General features: G+C 37.3%; 1 protein-coding gene across 3 annotated transcripts in view; it reads right to left on the reverse strand.

The window, feature by feature from the left end:
- SERGEF (secretion regulating guanine nucleotide exchange factor) overlaps positions 1-27,161 on the reverse strand; it is a 147,580-nt gene that overhangs the window by 117,329 nt on the left and 3,090 nt on the right. For 2 of the 3 annotated variants that reach the window (XR_009958504.1, XM_062576507.1), the window contains exons 5-8: positions 25,878-25,938; positions 24,420-24,533; positions 24,012-24,074; positions 20,879-21,037 (exon numbers count right to left, since the gene is read on the reverse strand). Coding sequence is in view for 2 of the 3 variants with exons in the window: in XM_062576507.1 (XP_062432491.1) it covers positions 20,879-21,037; positions 24,012-24,074; positions 24,420-24,533; positions 25,878-25,938 (397 nt within the window). In the remaining variant the exon portion in view is untranslated. The remainder of the gene's footprint in view (positions 1-20,878; positions 21,038-24,011; positions 24,075-24,419; positions 24,534-25,877; positions 25,939-27,161) is intronic. The other variant, XM_062576508.1, reaches the window with a different exon arrangement.

A 27,161-nucleotide genomic window follows, 5' to 3' on the forward strand; every position in this document is an offset into this window, starting at 1 on the left:
GTGACCCATCTCTATCACTTCAAAACTGAGAAACAAAGGGGGAAAAATAAACCAGCCCAGGAACCAATCACACTTTGTGAAAGAAAATTTCAGCCAGCCAGGAGAAACTCTGTTGCAGACCGTTAATGAAAACAGATACGCTATAAAGGAATATTTTCCAGTCTCCTTTCAGAAATTCTCAAAGATATAAGAACATTAGATATATCCAAGGACTCCGATGGCACAATGTAATGGGAAACACTTAGTAAGACAGGTAAAACAGTTAGGATGAAGGACTATCTCTAAGAAAAGGCGTTCGGACTGTAACAGCTTTTAGCACAGATAAAATTTTTCAGGACACAGACTGAGAATTCCTTAAGCAACATCATACCAAAACAGCCCGAGAAACTCTTAGCACAACTGGTTGTTCTCTCTCCTAGGCCACTCCTCTGAATTGTGCAGAAACACCTATTTATGAGGGGGGAAATAAACCATAATGGGGAATTAATCTGGCTGAAAAATAACCCAGGAAATGGGAACCTGGCAACAGCAAGAAGTCAAGAGACAGTGCTGTACGAAGTCAATTTAATATTCTATATGATACAGGATAGAGATAATTTGCAGCTTCACGTGACATGCTAAATTCATCATGCACCTTACCAATATATCCATTTCTATAAATATTAAATGATGTTGACAGTCCTGAAATGGCTTTGACTTTCATTCATTAGAAAAACAGACCAGTGAAGCTTCTTTTTTCTTCCATAGTTATACCAAGTTATGCCCCAAGACAGGCAATGTTTAGTTAATCGGATTACTCAAACACTTAACTGTATGTTTCACTACTTTGAAAGATTGGGCAAAAATATCTTGGGAGTAAGACAAATTCAAAGCCTCTTCAGATACTCTGGGAGTCCTGTCTATGTGTTTGTGTTTTAGAGGGGATGAAGGATGATTTATTTTAGAGGACAACTAGAAATCTGAATTGTCACATGAAGCACTGAATAAATTGGAAGAAAACTGAAATCTGAAAAATTAAATGTTTGTATAGTTGTGTTTATACTGCTGATAACAAGCAGGTATATGATCTTGGATCAAAATATCAGATTTCTACCAGCTATTACCGTATCAAGTCCATGCAATCATGAAACAAAGCTGGGGGTTAGGGGAGGTTAAATCACCTATGGCATTTTGTATTCATCCTACAAGACGAGAAAATTCCCTTCTCGTTTCTCTCCACTCATAATTAGAGAGTCATGACTGCCTCCCCAGCTGTGCCTCTGGCTCATTTTAAATTCAAACTACGATACATATCTCACTTTTAATAGCGATGTCTTAAAATGCAGATTGCTGCCTATACTTAGTTACATGATTAAAAACAAATCTAGTTCATCTTTACCCAGCAAACAGAACTGCTGCATTCAAGGTTCAATGAAGCGCTTAACCCTTCATCTAAAACAAAGTCCTAACAAAAAAAGGTATAGGAGAGAAAGGGAAAAAAAAAAAAAAAAAAAAATCAAAGCACAATTTGGCGATGCCTCTAAAAAAGCAAGGATGCATGAAACATTAGCTATGGAAAATTATCTGCGAACGCATCACAGTATACCATAGGGTTTTTGTTCTGTACTTCTGCAAATAAATTCAGCGCTATGCTACTACAGCAGTATGAGTCATACACTTTGCTGACATTCTGTACTTATACCTCCATGTCCTTCTGCACTGTTACATGCTTTCTTCCATACAGGCCTCCCCAAGCTGGAATCTCCCTTCCTGTTGCAGCCCAGCATCTCTCTCTCTAACATGCCCCAGAAAATTAGAAAGAAATATCAATTCTTATTAAAGACCTATGGACTGCTTACTAAACATCATTTTGAAAAAGCAGTATCTTTGAACTATTGTGAGAAAGCAAATGATTTTATTTGTTCAGTGATTTTATTGCATCTTATTTCCTACTTCTAGTCTCTAAATAGACTGCTCAGACTAATTTCCAGGTAAGGTCCAGGTCTTATTCCATTAGGCTTACCACAGTATGATGGCACAGAAATAATTTTATTCATAGATTATAAATTAAAGAAAGTAGCATTAAGCATATCTTTGTTTTCTACATAAACCTATATAAAGCATCACCTATGGCTCCAACCTCGCAAGTGTTTGTGAATCTCCAAATGTGCACTTGCACTCCCCAGCTGCGGAGAATACAAGTGATCCTGACAGGCACTTGTCTACAAGAGATAAACAAAGTAAAGGTAATGAAGTTGCCAGAGCTAATATTTACCTTGTCAAAGGACTTGAGAGCATGCTGTGGATAGACAGACACAGAAATAGCATTTTTCATTCTTAAAAAAGGAAAGTACCAGGAAAAGGACAGTAAAGCAGAAAACAAAAATAGCACATTCAGGGCCTCCCAAAAGTTGTCCCTGCTTGTTCAGATGAGGCCAGAATCAGGCAAGGTTCAGCAACTACACACCATCAAGAGTGAGCTGAGTGAGCTGTTCACATCAGAGAAGGAGCAGCCACAACTATGGCATTCTCACTGACAGGAGGAAGAAAATAGTCAAGAGAACAGGAAGGAGAACTTGCATCCTTTGAAACTAAGAGATGAAAAATAAGCAATAATGTGATGGATTCTCTCTGAAATATCCCCATTTTTTTCCCCGCCCCTGAGAAAGGCCAAGAGTTTAAGAACATGGAAAAACAATGTGATTGCACCTCAAGCTATTTATGGGAAAGTTAATACCAAGGAGACTACAAGGAGAGAAAGGACAGGTTTAATTAGCTGCATAATGGTGGAAGCATCTAAATACCATTTATGCCCCTAAAATTTCCATCATCTAGTAGAACTCGTTACCCAGCTACCAGTTTCCTGCCTTCTTGTTCCAGCTCGCCACTAACTCACTGGAATTTACACACTAAGAAACTAACTGTGAAGTATTGCCAGCACTTCAGAGCCACAATTTAGCATGGAAGTTTAGTGATGGAAATGTTTCCGCTTATGTAAATACTCTTGTATGAATGCAATGCAAATCCCTCCTGTAGAGAAATTTGCGGCACCCTGCACAGAAGGAATTGTATTAGCATAGTTTACTTCTGATGTTTCCCAAACAAAGCTACAGCTCTCCACAACCTTCTCTGCAGAGCTACAGCAGCCCCATATTTGGTTACAGTGCCAGCACACCTATGGCTACAGGTCACCCGAGCATGTGCGTAAACAGGTTAATCACATATGTATAGATGTGCCATGCCATCTGTTTGTAAGACGGTTTTAAGTTCAAAAATGAGAGAGGAGAGAAATGAGAACTTCTCCCCTTAGGGGTAAAAAAGGAACAAAAATGAAAGTGAAAAGAATAAAAACAAAAAGCTCCTGGTACTTCATGGCCTTCTTTGCTCTGGCATTAAAAAGGATATTGACTGAAAAAAGCAGCGCCATCAAATTCATGCTTCACAGAATACAACAGTATGGAACAGCTTGGACAGGCATCACATGTTTTCTCTTGCCCTAAAGCAGGTGGCCAGGTGGGGAAGAGTCATCCACTTGTTCTAAAGTGAAAAGCTTAAAAATCAGACACACAAAAAAAATAATTTCACATACTAAGTTTGCATCTACTGAGGATCAGTTCGTTGCAGGGACTCGAATCTCAAGGTCACATGGAGACCAGGTTTTGATGAACACCGCTACAACACAACTCTAGAACCAGGAAACTTTTAAATAACTACTCTAGATGTTGGAATCAGGCACAGTCATCATTCATGTCAATTATTATTTTCTGCCTGTGCATGCCCACAGTTGTTGGGGGCGATGTTGTTTGTTTGTTTGTTTTAAATCTCTAACTAAGTGAACAACCAGGAAGAGATGGTCACAAAACGCTACAACACCTTACTTTGTCCTGGGTAGTTTGTCAAAGCGATTCATCAAGACAGATGGATTTCTGGTAATTCACACTGCAACCCCTGCATTGTCACCATTGCCTGACTTTCTCTTCTGGCAGGTTTAACATTCATTTTCTCTTAGATAGACCACTTTAGTTCCAATCAGCTATAACTCTAGAAGGCACAACCCTGAATGAGAAAATTATCTACAGGCAAATTCATACATAAAACACACAAGGGCTATGTTTTGGACCTGTCCAAAAAACAAAATGGAAAAATAAAGTGAGAACTGCCAAACTGATTTTTAGTTTGCTAATTTTTGAGGCGGAAGAGACAAGTAGGAAAACACATTCCTAAAGGAATGAAAAAAAGAAAATATATATATAAAAATGCACTACTTCAGGAACATGTGCACACATTTGCACACATATGGAGAGAACAGCAGTGTAGCTTTAAAAAAATAAGTTAAAAAAAAAATCCAGAACAATAAAACTTCCTAGATTCATAATCAAAAGATCTTAACAAAACTGACAAAGCAATGCCCCTGAATAGATTGGAGTCTTCTACAAAAGTTTTGCACAATTTGTCTTTTTAATAAAAAGACAGAGCAAAAGTAAGAATGAGTTACTTTAGAAAACTAAGCTGCTAACCACATTTGTTTGCATCAGACTCAAGTGCTTATTCAGAGGTCAGTCCTGGTATTTTCAGAGCACTCAAAAAAAATCCAGCTAAGTCAGTCGAACCCACACGGATACATAAAAACAAATTAAAAACCCATGTGCTGGAAGCCCACTATTCTTTCTTACATCAAGACACAAAAATACAGCTTTAGGTTATAGTAGTGTGGAGTCCTTCCTAACACCTGAACAGACATGGGCAATTCAATAAGTAAGTCTGACTGAAAGCTTTCCTCCTGGACTTGTTACATTGTTATAATAAATTGCCAAATAAAACAAGTACATACACCCTCTGGGCAGATCTCATTAAAAGACAACAAAGCCCTTCTAGAAGCCTACAAATCTGGTATTCAGTATTCACAATTGTTGACATTTCCTGTACCCAACAGCATGTTACCTCAGATTCAGAATTTAGAAGCACCTGAACATAAGAACAAGCTAGTTTAGGGAGTTGGTTACTTTTTCTGTTGTAGAAAGACAGACAGAGGTCCTGAAAGATACTGTTTTTCAGAAGTAGGAAGCTTCCACTAAGCTGCATTATGAGCTCACTCAATATGCTCCTAAAAAACACATTATCTCTGTTCAGATAAGATTCATTAGTGAACATTAAGCCTGAATAATTAATTACTAAAATAATTAAAAAAAAAGTTTAATTTAAAAGTTATGGGAAAAGTATTTAATTGTCTTAAAATGCTGCTAAATTTAAACTAGATCTTAAGATTGATGCACATACATGCACAGATCATGTACACATAGGCATGTCCTCTCAAAAGCTGAGTTTAGTAACAAGACCATTATGAAATCCTTTGATTCAGGTTTAAATGTCACTTAAAAAGTCATGTTTTTAAAAAGCAATAGTCATTCTTGTAGGTGTGCCCAACAGCCACAAAAACTAAAAGAGTGCTGAGTAAATATAATTTATATGTTTGGCAGTCACTTGCCAAATAGATTAGTTCAACTGTTGTGTAATGGTTGGTTTCAGCTTCCAGCTTTCTACTATATGTAAAGTGGGTGCGAAGCACTACCACCATAGTTAAGTGGCCAAATTGTTTGTCTGGGACCATGTTATACCCCCTTCGCACAACTGCAAAATTTATGAAGTGCAAATTTTCATCGTTCACCTGTTTCACATCAAAAGCTTTTAGTGATGTGAGGGATTAATTGCCATCAATCGATCTCATCATTATTCAGCTCCATGACACTACATCATGTGATTATGACAACATTTAATACTCAAACTTTTTTTTTTTTTTTGCCCCAAAAGATCAAAGTTAGCAGTCAGGATAAATAAATCACTGTGTATCTCTAGTTAAATGTGATGAGGGTTGACAAGATCCATTTGTTTGCATTACTTATTAAAATTTTCCATATATTAGTGAGGTTTCTCAGCTCTGTATCTACCGCATCCTTGAGACCGTTAAAATCATCTTGTCACATGAGTTCATATGTTGTCCAGTTTCAATTTTTTGTTGTTGTTGTTTTTTGGAAGTTACTCTGAAGCCTGTACTGAACCGCAATGTTACAACGCCTCTGGCAACAAGAACTCTCATCTCACTACAGGACACGCCACCAATTCCTCTAGTATCAGTATGCTCAGGCCCTTTTCTCTCAGGGCAACACACTTACTTAAACTAAATCATACTAACAAGTGGAAATGTCCATATGAAACTTTATCCCCATCTCCACATGAACACTTACATTTATTTTATAGCTGCCTAGCTATGAACTGATTTAAACGAAATGAAAGTACCTGGGGGCGGGGGGTGGAAATCAAGCTTAATCGGAAAACACCTATGCAGCAAGGTAAAGACAAAGTCTAAACAAAACCTTTACAGTTTCCTTCCCCGTACTTTTCCAGAAGCAGTTTGTACAACAGGACTATACAGGACACGGCCAGAGTGGAGAATCCATTTAAGAAAACAGGTGTGCACCTACATGGTGTTAACACTAAAACAATATTCAGTCAAACTAGGCTGCCCCCCTGTATTCCCTATTTGACTTCCAGAGAGAGCATTTATACCAAGCGTCCATTATGGGATCATTATTATACATTCCACATAAAACATTCCATGTTTTTCCAAACACAGATTAGGATTGAGAAGCAGTAAGAAGTAGTAAGTCTCAAGGTACAAGGAAAGCCAAAGCAATCTGTTATAGGCGAGCATACTGAGCTGACAGCACTGCCCCAGGTCTCCCAGCAGGAAGGGATGCAGGGAAGAAGCCCCAAAACCAGCTTTCCCTGCCCATGTTCATTCATGAGCAGCAGAGCCCAATAATGAAGTTTCACTGTGGATGGCTGCCACCTCAGGAAATAGCTAAGGCTCAGCTGGGGAATCACAACACCAGGAGTCCAGAAGTAGAATTACAAGCTAGGAGTTGAGCAGAAAGGGACTCAAGTCATACTGTCTCTGGCCCAGTCTGCTGGAACAGCAATCAAACAATAGCAGACTTATGAGTTATTTATTCCATATTTGGATCTTCCTGTAGTATTACCTGCAAATATGGAACTTAAAGGCAAGCTATACAGGAAAAATCAATAGAGCAGATTTTCTCTTGCCCTTACCCTTGCTTCTTTTCGGCTTCAAACAGGTAAAGTGACAAAGAGGTTAGTATAACATGAATGAATCCACTTCAATGCAATTCAAAATAAATGGTTTTAACAAAAAAAATGGCTTTAACAAAACAGAAATGGCTTGGATGGTAGTTAAGTGTTTATTGTAGCAGTGACAATTGTTCCACTTACAAGCACAGTAAAGAATTAGAAAGACAAACATTTACAATCAAATTCCTCCTCTTGAAAGGAAACTTCTGATCAGCCTTGTACCACGATTACACAGTAAGAGGGGAGCTGTTTTCAAAACAAGTATTAACATCTACAATTTCAATAATTTAATTTGCACTAAGTAAAAAGACTAAGATAAAACAAACCCCCTCCCCCAAAAATGCGTCACAACCAACAAGCTGCCCTTCTCAGACCCCCAAACTACAACTGTTCTTACAAATTGGCTTTAGTGGCATAGGATACTGAAAACAGCATAAACACCACACCTATAGTTTCCTGTATGTAAACACCATAAGGTACTATTTCCTAACACAAAGGGCGTTACTGCTACTGGAAGTCCAGGTTGTTAAAAAAAAGTTACTGTTACCAACTAATTACCTTTGTGTGATCAGCTGAGCCTGTCTTCAAGTGGCTAAGGATCACAGGATTTTCTTCTTGCTTTTGAATTCTTTCAGCAGTTCAGCTTTATCTGCAGTCCCCAGCCCATTCTTTATACTCTTCTCTGCTCTGTATGGTACACATGCTGTCAGTGATACCCTATTAGAACCTTCTTCTCTGAAATCTTCTGTATACTTGCTAATATATTTGACCTCGCTCGTTACAATTGCTAAATATATCGCTAGCATAAACTGCAGCAATCCAACCACAGAAACCAAACAAACCAAAGGAAAAATAAAAATGAATCCCCTATTTTGCCCGCTAATGACCTAACAAAATGTTTATCACATTAACATGTTACAGGTTCATTTTTCAGAAAGCTTTCTAAAGATTACAAGTCCATCAAGCCAGGACAGACACATCAGTTAAGTCCAAAATAGTCGCTATTTCCAACAGCAGGAATACTGTAAAGAAAAAAAAAAAAGGAAAGAAAAAAGAAATGCAGTATAGTACAGTCCCTCTCCCACACCTGAGGTCTACATTAGAAAAGCAGTGATACACAATGTTGAATGATTATCACATCATACTCCAAATTCCCCCAGTCATGGAGTACTCGCCAAAATACATCGAAGCACGCAAAGAAGGTCATGGACAACGAAAAACTAGAGATCAGCATTACGCACTATGTCTTCCTCTTCTGCAGCAGTAGAGGCAATCTACAGGCTGCCACACACATTTAAGACAAGCAGAGATCTGCAAAATTCACCACAGTTATTTTCTCCTGTTTTACACTTCTTGATGAAAAACATTCAGAATTTAGTGTGAGCTAAACTCAACAAATATCCATTTAAATCCTACTCTCCACAGACCATCTCAACTTCAACTTGCCAATATACTCAGGTATTGAGCTTACAGTGGAAAATTCAAATATATAGCAATAAACCCCCTTGTCCTTGATGCCAATTGCTAACATTTCTATTCCATGACAAAACTTCAAATAAAATTTGTACGGAGTTAGCATCTTCCCAACCTTTTTCTACCTACATACAGAAGATATTACATGGCACGTACAACAAATTATTTACTGCATCAGCTGAAAAGTTAGTAACAAGGAAGGACAGATAAGGGGTAGTTATCCCAGAATTAACACAAATTCTACAAAAGATGTTGTTAGCAAGCTAACACAAAGAAAACAACTCATACGAACAACTCTGAATACATGCTATTAACCTGTTAGAATGCACCTTCAGTTCACATTGAATCATATCTGCTCATAGGTACCTGAACCATAGAAAAAATTTTTTCAAGACTTAGAGTCATGTAAAAGTAACTCCCAAAGAAGAACAGCAGATATCTGAGTGTGCAATGACAAAACCATGTACAGATGAACTAGCCACAGCTGTAACACAATAAGAAATAGAAAAAACAAATGCAGTAAGAAAACAAGATTTCTCAAGGGCCTAGGCAAAAAGATTTTTTTCATATGAACACATGTGTATGTACACACATACAAACACATGTAATACATCCACCCATCACCCCCCACACACACAAAAATAAAGCCAGGGAATGATGTCAACCCATGAAGTCAAAGGAAATGCTAATTCCTTCGAGCTCTTTACAGATGCTAGTTATCTAGAACTCAAATCCACACAATTTTGAAAATAAAATCCACAATGCTTTAACATTCAACAAGCTAAAAAATTCACTAATTTGGTAACAATATCTGATACTGAAAAAAAATAAAAATAAAAGCACTATATCAACACAAGTTAGAGCCAACCCACAGGTTTTCTTCATTCAGTTCTTACTCAAGGAAGAGCAAAAATAAACACGTCCCTGCTCTAAAACAAAAGCCCACAGGAAGGGCTGAAAGACACAAAGTGAGATGCTATAAAAGGCTCTCACTGCGCTAGTGAATGATAATTGCTAGAAACAAAATCTGCTGTGCCTTTAAGTGCAAACACAGTAGATCCCACAATTACTGAGATCATCTGGCAGCAAAATTGCCCAGACATTCACTGACAATGCTGCACTACAGTGGCCCTGGCTAGATTCCCCAACACCAACAACCCCCAAAGACAAGCCCTTGTAGGATTTGGCTGACAAATCATCTGCAAAAATCTTCCATAAGCTGTCTGTAAATGTGAATTCTTCACTGACAAAAGAATTCCCAAAATCCTGGGAAGAGATAACAGCATGATAAACTTCAGAAATTACTGAGATACACAGTCTTTTCAGGCCCCTAACTCAAAGTTTGGGGATTTCTTTCTTTATTTCTTTTCTTTCTTTCTTTCCCCCCCCCCCTTTTTTTTTTTTTTTTTTTTTTTTTTTTAGGGATGGTGTAGGGGGATTGTTTCCAAGTTTGTTCAAAGTTTGTTTCCACCAAAGAATAAAGAAGAATAAAAAAGGATTCAAAACAATTGTTCCTGTATGCAAAGCAGGCTTGATGATCAAATAGTAACAACAGAAACCAAACTCTAGAGCAGAATTCTGAATTTCTGGAAGAGGTAGAAGACTTCTGATACAAGCAGCCTGGAGATCTGCCTTCGAAACTGTAAAAAAGACAGGATTAATCTAAAAAAAAAAGAGCTCCTGCTGATGAGGATATTCCTCCTCAAGCAGGAGAAAGGTATCACAGGGCTGCACAAACTTTTATGCTTGAGGAAAGAAAAATTCTGTGTGCCAGTTCATCGACTTTATTGTGTCTTCTTCAAAGTCTGTGCATTAATGAGATGATCCATAACTGAGAAGGGCCTTCTTGCCAAAATAAATGATTCTTCTCATATAAATTACTTTCAAAAATGAACTTTGTATTGATTCACAATCACAGAAATAAAAGGTAACTTGTCACAAACTTCCAGAATATTATAAAATACTTTTTTTTTTTTTTTTTGCAGAGTCTAAAATGCTTGCCTTCCTGTTTCTATAGGAAAAGAGAGAATGAATCCAACAAGTGGTGAACTCAATGCACACAAAATAAAGGTATATTAAACATCTTGTACTGAGTTAAACTGTTATTCCACATCTGTTACATATATCCATACAGTCAAGTGAAAAATGTGCATTTTTAATCTACATATTTATTCTCCCAGACACTCTAACTTTCAGAGCATTTCCCAATTGCAAACTTGCCACAGATTTGACTCCAAATCCTTGAAGACCAAGTACATTCCCTGTTTCTCAGCTGGCTGCTAGCCAGGAACAGATTTCCTAAGTAACATACTACAGTTCCCATCAACCTCTGCTTTAGCAACTTTCACAAACTTTAAGATATACATCATGAAAGTTAAAAAAAAAAAAAAAAAAAAGAGTAAGACTGATTTGTGATTAAACAAGGAGCTAGATATGAAGACTTAATACATAAAATATAAGCCAGTTCCCATATGCACCTAAAATCTTCCCTCCTGAGGCTATATATTACAAGTTACCCGTGGATCCCATATGAATTTCTGCAAACTTTTAATCTCTGAATTTTTGGGATATTAACTAACAGTACTAATGTCCTCACACTTAAGTTTAAAACACAAAATCACTAGTCCAGAGGGCCACATTTGGCAAAGTAGTTTAAACATATGCAATCAACAACAAAGCAAACAATACAGCTAAAACCAAAAGACGAGAATGGGATTTTTTTTTTTTCACTTTGCAGACATATGAAATAATATTTGATTAAAACTGAGGTTCATTTCTAGGTGTGTCACAAACTCCTTGTGCAGCCCTGAGCAGATCATTTAGTCTTACCATTTTAGTCCTCAAACTCATGTTCATGTGCTTCTTTTTCTCTCCTCCCTTCCATGCTCTCTCCTATATAATCAAAACGTGGGACCTTCAGGATAGGCCCCTACGTGCGTGTTCAAATTTCTCAGCCTCAAACAGATGCATCTAAAATCATTGTTTTCCTTAATGTAGCAAAAAATTCCATCATCTGTTGCATCATAAGGTCTCCATGTTGTAAACTAACTGCCAATGTAAACTCAAACAGAAAATGACAACTGAAAATATAGGCAAAACACTGAAAACTTATTTCACAATCTAGTTATTCTTCCTCCAGCTTCACATTTTCATTATTATACTCATTTTCGAGTATATATTAAACAGATGTACTTTTTCAGTTCCAGAGTTTCAATAATACTGAAAAGTATTTTATAGAATTTACAAGTAGATGAAAAGAGCGTCAGCTACAGTCATAACTCTCCAAGATATCACAGGCCCAGCAAGCAGATCAATGTAAAACAATGTGCAATTTTTAATTTTTATTAGAAATTATTTCAGAGAGATGACTGCAAACAATTTCAGATCATGAGACCTAGCCAATTAAAAGCCATAACATACATCACAGAGAGACATCTCCATCACACATTCATTATCTTCTCTGTAAACATGCAGAAGGTGGAGGATGCTAGCAGAAATGCATGTGCTCTTGGGAGCAACGAAGTTTTCTATAAACTGCAATAGTTCTGCCTGCTGATTTCATGTTTCTCTGAACACTTTTCAGAAGCCAAAGTTATACTCTATTCATTCTAACATAAGTGACTGTGCTTGCAGTAGACCTTCCTACCTAGGTCCTGTAAGTACTTACTCCTAAAAAGCCCTAAAGCAAACACAAAGCACCATGAGGGCTTAATGCTAGCAACCATATTCCTGTTAAATTCCATCCACACACTCACCTTGACTCTTTCATTCTGTCATTTTTCTGATTTGTTGATTTGTCTTACAGCTGGAGTATCAGCAGTGGAACAAGCTATCAAGAGCAGAGGTGGATCTTCCACTTTCTCAGAACATTCTAGCAGAGCTGCCAGACCAGCCTGGACCCATATCAAGCAGATACTGGCCCATCCCTCCCATTGAAACAGCACCCAGGCAACTACAGTGGTTTCAGTGGCACTCTAATTTAGTCACTGCACCCAAAAACACCACAAAAAACACCACACACAAACACTACATCCTACCTCCAGATGAAGGTCTTTTTAGAAGCTACACTCCTGCAAAGCACAAATTACTGGGCTTAACACTGGGGCATCTCAGCAAAATTAAACAGTATATTTTGGATCAACTAGTGGGACCTCCCCTGCAGCAGTGATTTATGGCTTTAAGGTCTACATGCCTTCAACTGACATTCTTTGTCTTACAGTGCATGACAATATTTATTACGACAGCAAGGAACATAACAGACTATGGACCATACATTCCCATTGCTTCTCAAAGTTGAGCTGTTGTGTCGTAAGGAGGGGGTAAGAACAATCACTCACTAGAGGAAAACAGAAAAGTAAGTGAATTTACCGCATTTTACTTAGAATTCACTTAGCCCAAGCCAAATCAAAGACTCTTCTTCCTTAAACACTTGCTTTGCTGTTTCTGCAAAGTTAGAGGTTCCTATCAACTTAAAGTTTTTGAATTAGCTAATTTCTAGTATTTTACATGTTTTCTCAAAACTCAGACACAGGAAAAACAGCTATTTCACATTAAAAAAGAATGTCAGGGGCTCCGGTTTCAGTGTTTGACTGTCACCTATTGGCACTAAGGAACTGACATATCCTTCCAAACAACTGCCACATTGTGCACTGAACACACAGTTGAGAAAGCATCAAGTGGAAACAGCATGTTACAGCAATAGAATCATTTAATTCAGACTCCACTAACTCTTTCCAATTGTTTTATAGGGATAACATCACCATGAATAACACAAAAAAAGGATAGCACTTCACCACAAGGCCAGACATGTGGCTGGCCAAAGGATTTTTTTTAGGAGCTCAGAGCTAAATCCTGTATGGCTCATGGGAAGCACCACCAAAAGCACCACCTTGGTAGAGAAAGGAAAGGAGTGGGAACAAGCTTTTTCAGTCAGCCATGTGAGAAAGGACAGACAATGCAGGTACATGGGATGAAACACCTTTCGGAAAGATCAAATTATGAACACTCCACCTGATTCCAATACCTTTCTTTACAGATTTTGATTCATAAATGCATGAGACACACTCATAGCTGTGGATCCCTACAAGGAAAAAATGTTACTTACAAGACAGAAATCCCCACACTATTAATAAGAAAGATGTCACTGAGTACACAGTTTCCTCTCCACGGGAATAATGACAGAAACCAATGAACCATACGTGAAAACTGTCAGCTACATCCTTTAGTGCAGTAGTGGAAGATGACCAAGAAGGATGATCTTGGAACCAGGACAGATCATCCTCCCATGTTTTTCCGTACAATGGACATCTTACATAAGGAGATGGATTAATCTCTTTGGGACTGGATTTTATTCAGCATCTTTTATGTAAACACAGAAAAGCTTTCTACTGAAACCCAGGACAAAGTCGGGAGGACCCTTGTTTTACACCTTGAGGAAGTCATCTGATCTTTACGAGGCTCTTCTGAACAACTGAAAAATGAATTTAATAGCTCTTATTAACTTTACAGGGTAGTTGTAGGTAGAGGTAGAACATGCAAGCAAAATGCAAAAACTTGCAATAGCACTGGTATATTGCAAAGACAGAATTTTACTTTTTAGAAGCATCTTTGAGCTAAGAATAAACGTGCCCCAAAAAGCATTTGTAAACTGCTGCAGTGCCTCACCAGAAAGATAAAGTTGTAGCCTTTTAGGTAGAATGAGTTTTGATACAAGGCAAAACATGTAAACAGAAAAGACAAAAACTCCTCATGTTGAAGATGAATGCAAAATCCTTTTACCTTCTCCCATACAGCAAATTATCACATATTCTCTTTTCTGATAGAAATAGGAAAAACACCTTAGTCACAGCACCAAAACATAAAGTGATTAAAAGATTGCACGGCATTCCTGGTGCCTTTATCCCACTCATCCTAAAAACAGTCTATCAATGTATTCTCCCATCATTCTATAGGAAAAAGACAATTGACACTAATACTCAAAACCTTTGTGAATCACAAATGGGTACACACATTTCTCAAAACTAAAAACGCATCAACCCCCAGCTGAGTGGGCCAACACTCACCTTCAGCTAGTGGTTTTTTTTGTTAAGATATGCAATATATACATACATATATATGCATAAAAATTTACACACACAACATATTTGTCCTGCTCAGAAAAACAGCAGATTCCCTTACCAGCTTGTGTCCTATGTCGTCCTACTGAGTTGGCAAAATTTGTATAGCAGGAAACAACCACATATTCTGCTCTCCCATATTACCAATGCAAAATTCAGCACACATTTGCATGCAGCACATGAAACACTTTGGCATTCAGTTTCTTCATGCCCTATAATAAGTTCAACATACACAGCAAGAATAGGTATAAGTAAAAGCAACTGCTGCAGGAACAACATGCTCCTTAATGGCAGCTTTTGCTCCATTAACGTTAGCTACTGAAACCAGAGTAATACAGAATTCATACTGTGCCTTAAATATGATCATTTTCTAAAACAGCTCCTTAAAAAAAAGAGGGAAAGTAAAATGGAATTTTTAAATAATGATGACTGCAACATTAGGTTTTGGGCCTTTATTTAAAACAAAGGCAAACTCGAGAACAGCAGCACTCAGTAAACCTAGATTATCTTCAACAAAATCTCTTTAAGCTATTCACTATTCAAAAATGCCATTTCCCAAATGCAGTTTCTTTTGCTAGATCACACTATGGTTAAGGAGATAGAAAGAGAGCCTTCATCAACCATGTGCCTCACTGGTACCACACACAAGCTACAAAAAAAAAAAAAAAAAAAAAAAAAAGGAGCAGCAGGATTTGCACTTCTAGGGAGCTGTTGAGAAGTTTTAAGAGTAAGCAGGCATCGTTTGCAGCATCAACACAGTTGCTGACTTGATTCAAATCAAAATTGGAAAGGACCTCTAGTGGGCTGAAATTGCACTGCTCAGGCATCAGAGCAATGTCCTTCCACTTCACCTCTCCACTTACAGCATTTTCCAGCTAAACCTAATAGATTTACTCAGCAACTGGCATCAGAAAAAAGATAAAAATACAGTTAGAAAAGGAAGCTTCCTTTTTGTTTCTGCTGATTGGAAGCATTCCCTTTGGTCCACACTCTATCTTTGTGTGGACACATTTTGATTTGCTTCGGAAAAACAAGAAATGTTTTCAATTTTATCATACAGTTTGCTAACACGTTGTGTGGATTAATGTTGATATGATGCCAAGGGAGATCCAAAGCGGCTCCGACTCAGACACACATTTGGAACGAGGATTCAATATTAAGACTGTTTCATGGGATCTGATTGTGTTTTGTTCCTCTGAAACTTTTTAGCTGTAAAGCAGATTTGTGTAAGCAGAAATAGCATTTTAACTGCATTCTTAAAGCAACTCTGTCTGGGTGAAGGAGCTCAGAATTCTTTATCTGAAGCTCAACCAAAGCATAATTTCATACGAAATTCACATGAAAAAATAGTGATGTATTCAGGAGAATACTTAAATAACAAAACAGGTCAGATTAAGAAAACTTATCTATTAGGCATCCCAGTTGATAAGGAAATAACTTGTTTTCAGTTGAAGTTGATGATTCACCTTTAAGTCTATTAAAAACTTCTCTCCTGCTTTATTTAGGTTTGCCCTCAAGTCATATCAGTTCTATCCTTTCCCAAAGGATTTACATCTTTAGCATTATAGGTCATGACTTGGCTCACTTAAATGATCTAAGCAATAATCCTTAGATTGATGTTCATCTTTGAGCAGTTCCACTCAAAGAGTTTTTATCAATTGGAAAAGGCCCACAAATTAAAGTTGACATTGTCAAGCAGAACAATGCAAAAGAGCTGCTCATTATTATTCAAAATATCATCATCTATACTGCAGCGTTGCTCCTTGTGCCATTGTGTAGTGTGCTGTAACAGGAACAAAGCACTTCACAGAGCAGTTACCTGAAGAGAATAATGCTTGCACTTGGAGTCTGTGGTCAGAAGGACACATTTAATCTGTCCTTCATATAAAGAGCAACACCAGTGCTGCATTGTCCTAATAGAAACACATGTCTGGGAATGTCACTTAACATAAATGCCAATACAGAAAACAATGAACAAACCAAAGACGCTAACAAGTTCGTATCTTACCAGAGACCCAACAAAAAAAGCAACCAGATGCAACAAGGCTTTGACCTTGATCTTTTTTGGCCAACTAACATTGACTGGCACCATTGCTGATAGCAAAATAATACAACTTATTTTGAAGGGGTTCTAAGAGTCTAACTGTACGACTTTTGTAGGAACTGTGAATCAAAGTGGAAAAGTAAGTAGCTATCTTGAAGGTTTTTAGGAGGCTTTTTCTAAAAATACTAAGATTGCATACAGTGGATAATCTAAAAATGCAGAAACAGGAATAGTCCAAAAGAGATAGCTCTACCCTTAAGAAGAATAAGGAATCAGAGCTGAAGAGAATCAGAGAATAAGGGTGAGTGAGGATGAACAACAAAACGGCCTATGAAAATGTTAACTTCCTTAAGTCAAGCAATTCACACTCCTCAAGAATGAGATTCTTGCTTCAGAACTGCTTATGATAGAAGTAATAGCAAATTAAAAAAAAAAAAGTGATCAAACTCTGAAGAAGTGTCAGGAAACATGACTTTCAGCAGTTCCTGAATAGGGTGCGATACAAAATATGGAGAGAGAGATGAGTTTCACACTGACTTCAAGAGCAATTAAAATCACTTGTAAGGACAGGGTAAGCAAGAAATGAGAAGAATCACGTATTTTGCTTTAGGTCACAACGCAAAATTCTGCCCATAGCATAAAGGAAAACCAAAAACAAGTCTTCTAAAATAGGCCAGTTTTCACACACAGAAAAACTTAATAAAATAGAGGAAGAGATCTATGTCACATTCCTGCTCCTGATAAAGTGTTAAACCCAATACGTTTGTTAAGTTTGTAACGCCCTTGGACTCAGTATCAAATCACAGCATCCATCAAACTATCCACTATTCCTCCAGATGATTGTCTTTTGTTTTTTTTTTTTTGTTTTTTTTTTTTTGTTTGTTTTTTTTTTTTTTTTATCAGCATCACTGTCCCATTTACCTTTTAGTGTTCCATTTGGTCTGCAATCAAGTACTGCTCATCTGGCAGATAAGGATCTAAACGCCACTCTGAAACAGTAGAATTTGTAAATATACAAATGCACAGTGTTCAGCTTTTATTCATTCAGTTTCTTCCTATCTCTTTCCAAGAAGTTTTAATTTACTGTCAAGCTATCTGCAGTTACAAATGTTTTATTAGTACTACTTCGACCAGGACAGAAGTTCAGAAAAAAAAGTTAAAACAGAACTCTAAATATTTGTAATGGCCTATTAGAACTCCTCTACCTTCAGCAAGTAACAGAATACTAGACTTTAAATATAGTAATCTATATTTTCACTTTTAAATTTTGTATCATGATAGATCATTGATTAGGTTAAAAACTTCTGTTCTTTCATACAAGAAAATTCATACACTCCGCAATGTTATTTCAAAGTATGTTCCTAATTTTCAAAGCAAACAGATAGAAACATTATACTCCAACTTCCTTCCATTTTCCACTGGTCCCCCCATCCAAAGAAAAGAACACTCTAGTTCTATAATTAGTGGAAAGAAAGAGCAAAGAGAGCAGGAACTGTTTGTGTAACCTAAGCATCAGGAAAATGAAGCTGCATTTCTCACTTCCTAAAAGTAGATAAAATAATGGAAGATCTACTACATTCAGAGAAAACTTTTCAAGAAAGCTACATTTTCACAGTTACTTAGACAACTGCAAATTCAAGCACAGGCATGGAGTGGTATTTCAGAAACAGGAAAGTGCTTAGCTCACACACCGTCTAGCAGTTAAGCAACCCTTCAAAAATCCCATGAGATTCCAGTTGGTATCTGCAGGATGCCAAAGGCCATTCACAATCTTACTCTGAATGCTTTAGGTTCAGGTCCACTGACTTTCAAAGAGATTTAAAATTCTACATGCGTAAAATTCAGTTTCAGCAATATCTTATGCCATTATATCACTTGGCCAGTTTTCTCATGCAGACACAAAGTCAGCCTATCTTTATTTAAATTCATTTCAAACATTCACAAAAGCTTCCCTGTTAGTCACTCAACACATATTTTTCTCTTAAAATTATACACTAAAATATTCATTTTATTCTTGCAATGGCCATGGATAAATACCAACTGCACATTAAAATTTCTAACACTTTGGGGAAGTTTGACTTAAAGAATATTCATTATTAAGATACAGTGAAGTACAGCAAATCATGTTGACAGTAACCTTTCTTTAAAAATCAGGTTATCTTAACACCTTTTCTCTACCATAAGAATGACATAAGCACTTTTCAATTCTCAGGACAGCATCCTTCAAAAAAAAAAAAAAATCAGAGTTCAAACACAGCTTTTAAATAGCTAAGAAGATAGAGTCAAGCAGGGTTTTTTACATGACATCTCTCATATACTTTGATGCCAAACAATGAATGCTCTGAAATGGAATGCTTAATCAATTTGTTTTTCCGATCATGCACCATATCCCTCTGAATTCTAGCACCAAGAGTTCAAAATATACCATAATTATAACAGATAGTTTTCTCACAGAGCAAGGGTATTACTGTGCGAATGTTGCAGGATTTATAGCACCAGTTTAATAAAATACTGAAGCACATGCTGATCTTTGAGCACGCAAGAACTCCCACTTAAATCAAAATACCTGCATTGTAAAAGCTAAGCTCTCCTTGAACCAATGTCATAATTATAGACCCCAATAAACAGATTTGAGGTTCCTTTTGTAGTTTTATCTTTACAACATATTGTATCAGCACAAATAAACAAGCTCTTCCAATCACAACATGATTCTAGGAAGAATGTTTCCATCTGCTCTTCCTTCCCTCAACCCGACACCATGCACAAGGGAAGAGTGATGCCATGTGCAACACCGCTCCAGCTAATAACGCTGACTGTTCTGTTCGTTCTACAGAAGAACTTCATCCTCTTGTTTGTCTTAACTAGCTCGTCACGCAGCACACAACAGTAGCAGCACATTGCACAGACTGTTCACAGGCAAACACAGCAAAATAGTTTTAAATCTTACCTTTTTCTCTATCTAATTTTTCCTCCTGCCTTCATGTTACCAAGCACAGTAACAATACAAATGTACTCAAATTACCTTCACTAGATCAACACGAGTTTTACTGACACATATGAACACCATTACCATACACTGTTCCTTTTATCTCTTCCCAGAAAAGGATCTAACCCTACAACCCTCTACATGTGACAAGCTCTCACACTATTCTCAGTAGAAAGGTTCCCAAGAAGGCAAAGCTGCACAGCTTCCATACTAATTTTATTTCAGTTCATTTTGAGAGGATGCACTTTCAAGTCTAATGATGCCTCTTTTTGCCTATCTTTTCTCAACATTTTATTCTGTAATCAAACATACAAGCATGCACACACACACAAACAACACAAGTTAGTTTAGTTTATTTAACTTCCTTCTGAGTGCACAATTTTGCTTGTCCTTAAACACTTTATTAAAGAAGAGCAAACGAACAGCACTGAAAGCTAGGCTCACTCTTGAAGTACAGAAAGGCTAATGCATCTGCGCAAAGCCATACAATTTGTTTCACCTACTCATGTCTTCACAAAGTAGGTGGCAGCAGCAGAGGGAAATGGGCTATGCCCATTTTTAAAATCTCACCTAAGACTCAGGTAATCTGGTAACAAACAGTTCATACCTATGCTTCCATGCGTTTACTACAAAGACTCACATTAGGATTATCTTCCCCCTTCTGTAATACCTGTACCTGGATAAAAGTTGTCTTCCTGTGAAATACAGTTATATATCTTGGAAGTTGCAGACACATTTTCCTATCTCTCTATTCTCTGAAAGAAGTCTTCCAAAGTCTCTTCTCTCCTAAGAGGTATTCATAGCTCAAACAGTATGATCTTTAGAAGTTCTCAGATGTTCTGGAAAACTAGTAACCTCATGATGCGGAGAGAATGCATCGATCTGGTGTGTGCATGCATGTGCTACTGTATTTGTGGACATGCGTGACATATAAGCACAGTAATACTTGAGGGACAGAAACCAAATGATGTCTGCCCTCATCGTTTTCAAAAAACCACCTCAGCTCAAGTGAAACTGCAAAATTATCTAACTAATAGCAGTGAGAAAAAAAAATAAAATTAAAAGTCACTTTGCCTGTAATAAAGATAAGTTACTGCACAGGTGCCAGATCTGACTGCTTCTTAGGTAACTTACCTGTTTGTGCCACCAAGTGTGCCCATCCACTCCAAACGGCTCCAATCTTTTCATGTGAAAAAAAATGAGTCTCTATTTTCTTGGGCTCAAGAAGAAAGATCTCTTTGCTCACTAGCTGCCCGTGTTTGTTGCTACCCCAGACATACAGGCATCCTTCATCTACAACAGATACAAAAGTAAAATTGGTGTTCTATATATGTCATTTTCCACTAGCAGATACATGTTCTGTCTCAACACAGCATGACATGCTGAAGAACGAACACTGTTTAATTCAACTTGTTTTTTCACTACGTTTGTTTTTCATACTATCTCTTTATCATATGCACACACATTGTGCCTAGAACATCAGAAGCATCTGCAAGGGCCTTAGTGTCTGTTTTCTGAGGGCTGCATTGGTTCCCTGAGCTTTGAGGTTGAACTGCCTAGACTTCAGTTCTGCTGTAAGCTTCTCAAAGATGACTGAAAGGCTTTCAAAGCAAAAGTTAAGTTTTGTTAGAAAACTAACTAAAACAAATAAACTTCTCAAAAAGCTTCTCATCAGCTTAACGTATATGGATAACATAGCATAAAAATAAAAACTCTCCCTCCACTCTGTTCCTGCAGGTCAGTTTTTACCTCTAGCTCAAGGCTGAGTTTCAGTCCCTTCAATAACTTTCCAAATTGCATCAAATAATGCAACTTCCCTCCAGTACCTGATATGTTCTGTGTCTTCTAAGCCTGCCTGGCTGCACTGCAGTCTCCCAGTCTCTCTACAGAAGCTACAAGTTTCCAGCTTTGCCTGTGACTCTCCTGGACTCTTCAGCTTGAGCAAGTTCAGTAACTCTGTAAAAGCAGGGACAGTTTCTAATGCTCCCTGCCCCCTCTTGCTCAGTCACTTCCCAAAGAAAGATCACACATAGCTAAAAATGAACTGAAGCAGGGAACACTCATCAAAAAAAAAAAATTATATTAAAAGGAACACCGACTTTGTTTCAGGTGGCTCCCCAGTATCAGTCTGAGTTGCTCAGTCTAACGACCAATAGACAGTAAGAAGATGGTTCAAGGAGTCCTTCTGTAGATGGTACATATCATCAATTCAATCCTTTCAACGTAAGATTATTCAGCCATGGTTCTAGGCTTCCAGGTTTAAGATACTCCTCTTGAAGCATATAATAGAGCACGAGTTGTGTCAGATCTCCTGAAGCTAGTCTCTTACCACCTCACACAAGTAGTAGGCAGTAAGAACTAAATCAGGCACATGTGGAGGCACATGACCATGAGCACAGCAAGACTGGAAACCATATCATTTGCAGCATGGAGCTCTTCAGAGCAGGTGTCCATAATACCCCATACTCCAGAAGTATGGAGTAATGAGTTCAACGCTGAACTCATTACAAGCAGCATGACAAAGTAAAACATTCAGGAGAAAACAGGTACAATTTAGGCTACAATAGAACTAATGACCTCAATTTGGTAACAGTAATAAAATAAAAAGACAAGACAAGAGGCTTCCAGCACAGTAATTTTTTTTTTTTTCTTGGGGGGGGGGGGAGGGGCGTGGAATGGAACTAGAGACAAGGAGAAGAAAGAAAAAAGCCACGAAGCATCAAGTTATACATCCTTGACAGGAATCTGCAGAACTTCACAAATTTCTCAGATAAAAGAAATGACAAGGAAAAACAAACCAAACACTTATTTCATTAGAACTCTCAACTAAAATATTTTTTCCCAGGATAGAGTAAAAACATATTTTTGAGAGAAAAAAGAGGTGACAAAAACAGCTTGTTTCAAACAATGAAAAAATATACTTTTCTATGGCCATATATAACACAACATTTCCACAACCAACAATACACTGTTTCTGACATCTCCTTTTCCTCTCCAGGAGACGTTTACTTTAGCCTCAGAAATGTCACATGCTAAATCCTCATTTCTTGAGTTTCTTTTAACAAACACCTAGACTCTAATGCTTAGAAGCATATTCCTTTAAGTGGAATAAAACTTCTGCCTGTGTCTTCGTGTGAAATATAGTCATGTGGTATATCTTAAGTATATCTTAAGTGGAGAGTTCAGGCCTGTTTGAATACGCATAAAGTGGCAACTCGGGGCAGGGGGTTGTCTGGGTTGGGATTTAAAAAAAAAAAAAAAAAAAAACTAACAGCCATTCATGTTTGCCACAATCCACTTCAGCAGTTGTATCAAAAATCTGCCTCATTACAGGTGTTTCATATTCTACCAGCAGGTGGCTCATGAGGCAGCCAAAGAAAACTGCATCACAGTGTGCAAGAATCCTGAAAAAAACCCCACAGAACAGAGCTCACTTATATTAAATGCTACACATAGCAGTAAATTGAAACAAACAAGTACCTTTAAAGGCTAATGCAGGCTGAAGGGCAACAATAGCACCACATTATTAAAAGCTCTGGTAAGTTTGATCTCCCTGTTGCCAAATAAACTGCTCTCTTAAATAAAAAGCAAAACCATGAAAGAATAATCTGTTTGCTATCTAAATAGACAGAATGTGACAAATAGCTAAGGCAGATTCTGTTTGTCCTCACAGTTGTTCTTTACTAATGGCATACAGACTTCGCATCTCAGAATTCAATAATTCACATCTTGTAGCATCTCCCCATACAACTAAACTTATGTAGAGCTACATAAGCAAACACTCCAGTGCTCCATTTAATGACAACAGAATACCAGATGACTACATGTTTCCTAAAAAGATGTTTCTGTACAGTTAGGTAAGGACTTGTCTACATAAGGTTCTGCAACAGCAGACATACATGCAATCACACTTGTTCAAATCCTTTTACAGTTTCTAACCATCAAGCCAGAAAGCCCAGACCATTACTTACTCATACTTGGCCCCAGGAATAACCACAGAGAATTCTGAGAATTCAAAATATGAATCCAAGTCTTTAAAAAAAAAGAAAATTTCTCAAAATCCAGCACAAAATGTCGAGAAGATACAGGAATGCAAAACAGTTCACATTTTTAGTAAATTTCTCTTCTGACTTAATTCTTAAACTTCAACTACTGCACTAAGTCAGATCAAGTTTTACCAGTTTTAACAAAATTCACAAAAGTTTCTGAAGTACAGAAGTTTTTATAGGCAGAAATAAGGAATTTTAGTTCTGTACCTGAGGCCTACCTGTGAGTGACACCGAATGGTAGGTACCCGCAGCAACTCTCTTCACCTTTATATCTTCCAGGCCTTGAGAAAAATCAGTCTTATAAAATTTATATAGCAGATATTTTATGCATAGACATAAAACACTGAGTTGTAGCAAATAAATCACCCAAGCTATATTAATTCAAGTATATTAACATTATGATGATAATCAATTTTTTTTAACAAAAGCTTTTCTTTTGGATCATAGACACTGCAAGACTCAATATTGTTTTTCCTTTTGATTATGAACTTGTATTGGAATATCTGAAGCACAGAATGAGCTTACATGTTTTTAATACCAAGTGACTTTTTAATGAAAGGATGAGAGACATCACTCCAAATATCTCTACACTATCGCCTTTACAGAAAATCAGATTCTTTGATTACCTGTTACCCCACAGGGTTCCTTTGCTGTCAAGAACAGGGGGAGAGTTTTTCCTTGGCTTGTGCGCTTTGCCCGAGATGCCATGCCAGTTCCCCACTGAAACACCAAACCGCTCTCTTACCAGAGAAAACACAGACAGAAGAGATTAAAATCCATCAACTACAACAAAATCACTTACCTCAATAACTAGTTATAAAAGCACATTCATTTCATTTTCACCAGCTGGAGTTATACTTTCACAACCCTTTAAGCCAGAAACATACTTCATACACACACGGAGAATCCTGGCAAAGTCCTCAGGCAACAAACAGTTGTAGCCTCATTGTACAGGTAACAAAATGAAGAAAATGCTAAGTAGCCTGCCTCAGCTTTCTAAGTCTTATACTAGAGAGTTACTGAGGACTCAGCAACAGAAATCTCATAGTTGTAGTACTTCAGGAATGGATACAACTTTTATTTATTACTAAAAGCGTGTTCCATAGCTGAGCTGCCAGTAAAAAAAAAAAAAAAAAAAAAAAAAAAACCCTTTCTCTGCCCTTTCTCTCTTTTTAAGCTAATTTGGTTATACCGTCTAGTACAGTGAAGGAGTAAAGTCACCTGTCTTCCTCTCAGAGGCATACAGAGTCTTGACATAGCCCTGAATCAAGTTTTCCATCAGACAAGAGCTCAGGGAAGCTTAATTCACAATATTCATTCAAGCATCAGAGATCCCATTCTCCTATTCAGCCATATTCAAGCACCTGGAACCTATAGGTTTTGATTTCTACCATTATTCCACAAACAAACTAGATGTCTGTGAAAATAGTAAGAGAAATATTTAGAAGTTATAAGCCTCCTACATGCATGTAGCAGAGGAAGAGAGTCACAGAGGATCAGATTTTCAAAGGTATGTAACTAAACAAGTATCTTCTAAAATTTTACTCCAAGTAGGTCTTTTCCTTCCCAATAAAAGGAAAATTTAAATTCTTGTGATTTTTGCAGCTGTCAACTTCAAACAGATTATTAAAAACATTTTATGCACAGCTCCATTTTGAAACATCTTCTATAAAACAACATATTAATTCTTCTGTATATTAAAAAAAACAATGTATTCAGAATAGTAAAAAGATATTTGATTTACGAGAAAAAAATTTCAGGGCAAGAATCATTTTTGTTTTAGAAAAGGAAAAGAAGAAAGAAATCAGTACTTTTTCCATCCATCAGAAAATTAACTTGTTAACCAACGGTCACTCTGAAATCTTGGGAATGCTTCTTCACCAGAGATTTCAGGAAAGGCTTTCTAGATTGTTTATTATTATGCTAATTTGTATCAAAATCTTACAAGACTTTCAGTAGTATTTAAAATCAATTAAAAACTAAACTACAATTCACCCATTTTGTTTTCTAAACCATTAAAAACTCCAAACATTAAAGTACTATCCTTTTATTACTAAAACGATAAAGCAAGATGACATATTTACCTGTAGCAGCAAGGGCATGCCTCAGTCCTGCAGAAATATCCACTACCTTCTCTTTCATGGACTAATCACATAAAAGAAAAATATTTCAGTTGTTCTTTCTATTTCCCTCACCACTGCCAAAGCAAGATACACCAAACACAAAAACATAACACCATGAAAATAGTTCTGACAACTCAAGGCTATATGTCACAGCACACATCAACATTTTGTATTATGAAGAAAATAAATCTGGCCAATATAAAAATTACTGAGAATGTCTTCAGGAAAAAAAAATATCAAACAAAGAAACTGATTGTACAACACTACAGCAATGAATGAAAAGCTATGGTCAAAATCTTCACATGAATAAAAACAATCCTGACAACACAAACATGTTTATTTCTTAATTTGATCTCAGTGTTCCTCAAGAATTACACCAGAAACTCCACAGCAAATAGTAGTGACAAGCAGAAGCAAGTTCCCTCAGCCTGTTCAGTTTACTCAATCCTGTGATCACAGACAGTACAGCTAGTAATACCACCTATACTAAAGGCTGCTCAATATGACCACAAAACAGAAGACCATACCTAGGCACACATGCAGGAAATGAGTGAATAAAGTTTGCACAGAGTACCTCAATTCTGGCTTTCCCCCCCACCACCACTTCTGAGTACTCTGAAAGTTTATTACTCTTCTCACAGATTTAACACTACATAAAATAAATGGCATCAAGCCCAAGCCCAACAGGACACAAACCAGAAGAAAAAACATTCAGATGAATGAACAGGTCAGGTGGTCAGGGAGGGGACAGATTCAAATCAGCACTGCTATTACCACCCTTTCCAAGCCACCATTTTGGAACAATGTCCCCAGGAAACCTCAAGACTGTACAAACATCAGGTAATATAAAACCCATTCAGTAACAGACTACTACCTGTCCTTCCTCTCTACATCACCAGATGATCAAAAAATTCAAAAGAGCAACAGAGTGGTGCCTGGCAAGAGCTACAGGGCTAAACTTATCACCTGAGAACCCTTCCAACTTTGCAGTTATTGCTGTTCCTGTTTTTGCATTCCTGTGAGCAATTTATTTACACTGCTAGGCTTATAGCCAGTAACAGGAAAAACTTTTTGATGTTATAGAAGTCTCAATACCTACTTCTCGTAACACTTTAAAGCAATTAATTTGCAGCTATATTCTGAGCTCCCTGCTCGCACTCAACAGTGCCTCATCTACAAATATCAGCCAAAGACTTCCATACGAATTAGAGGAGCAATATTAAGACACTATCAGAGCCCAGCCTT

Source organism: Rhea pennata, chromosome 5, assembly GCF_028389875.1.
Source record: "Rhea pennata isolate bPtePen1 chromosome 5, bPtePen1.pri, whole genome shotgun sequence".
NCBI lineage: Eukaryota > Metazoa > Chordata > Aves > Rheiformes > Rheidae > Rhea > Rhea pennata.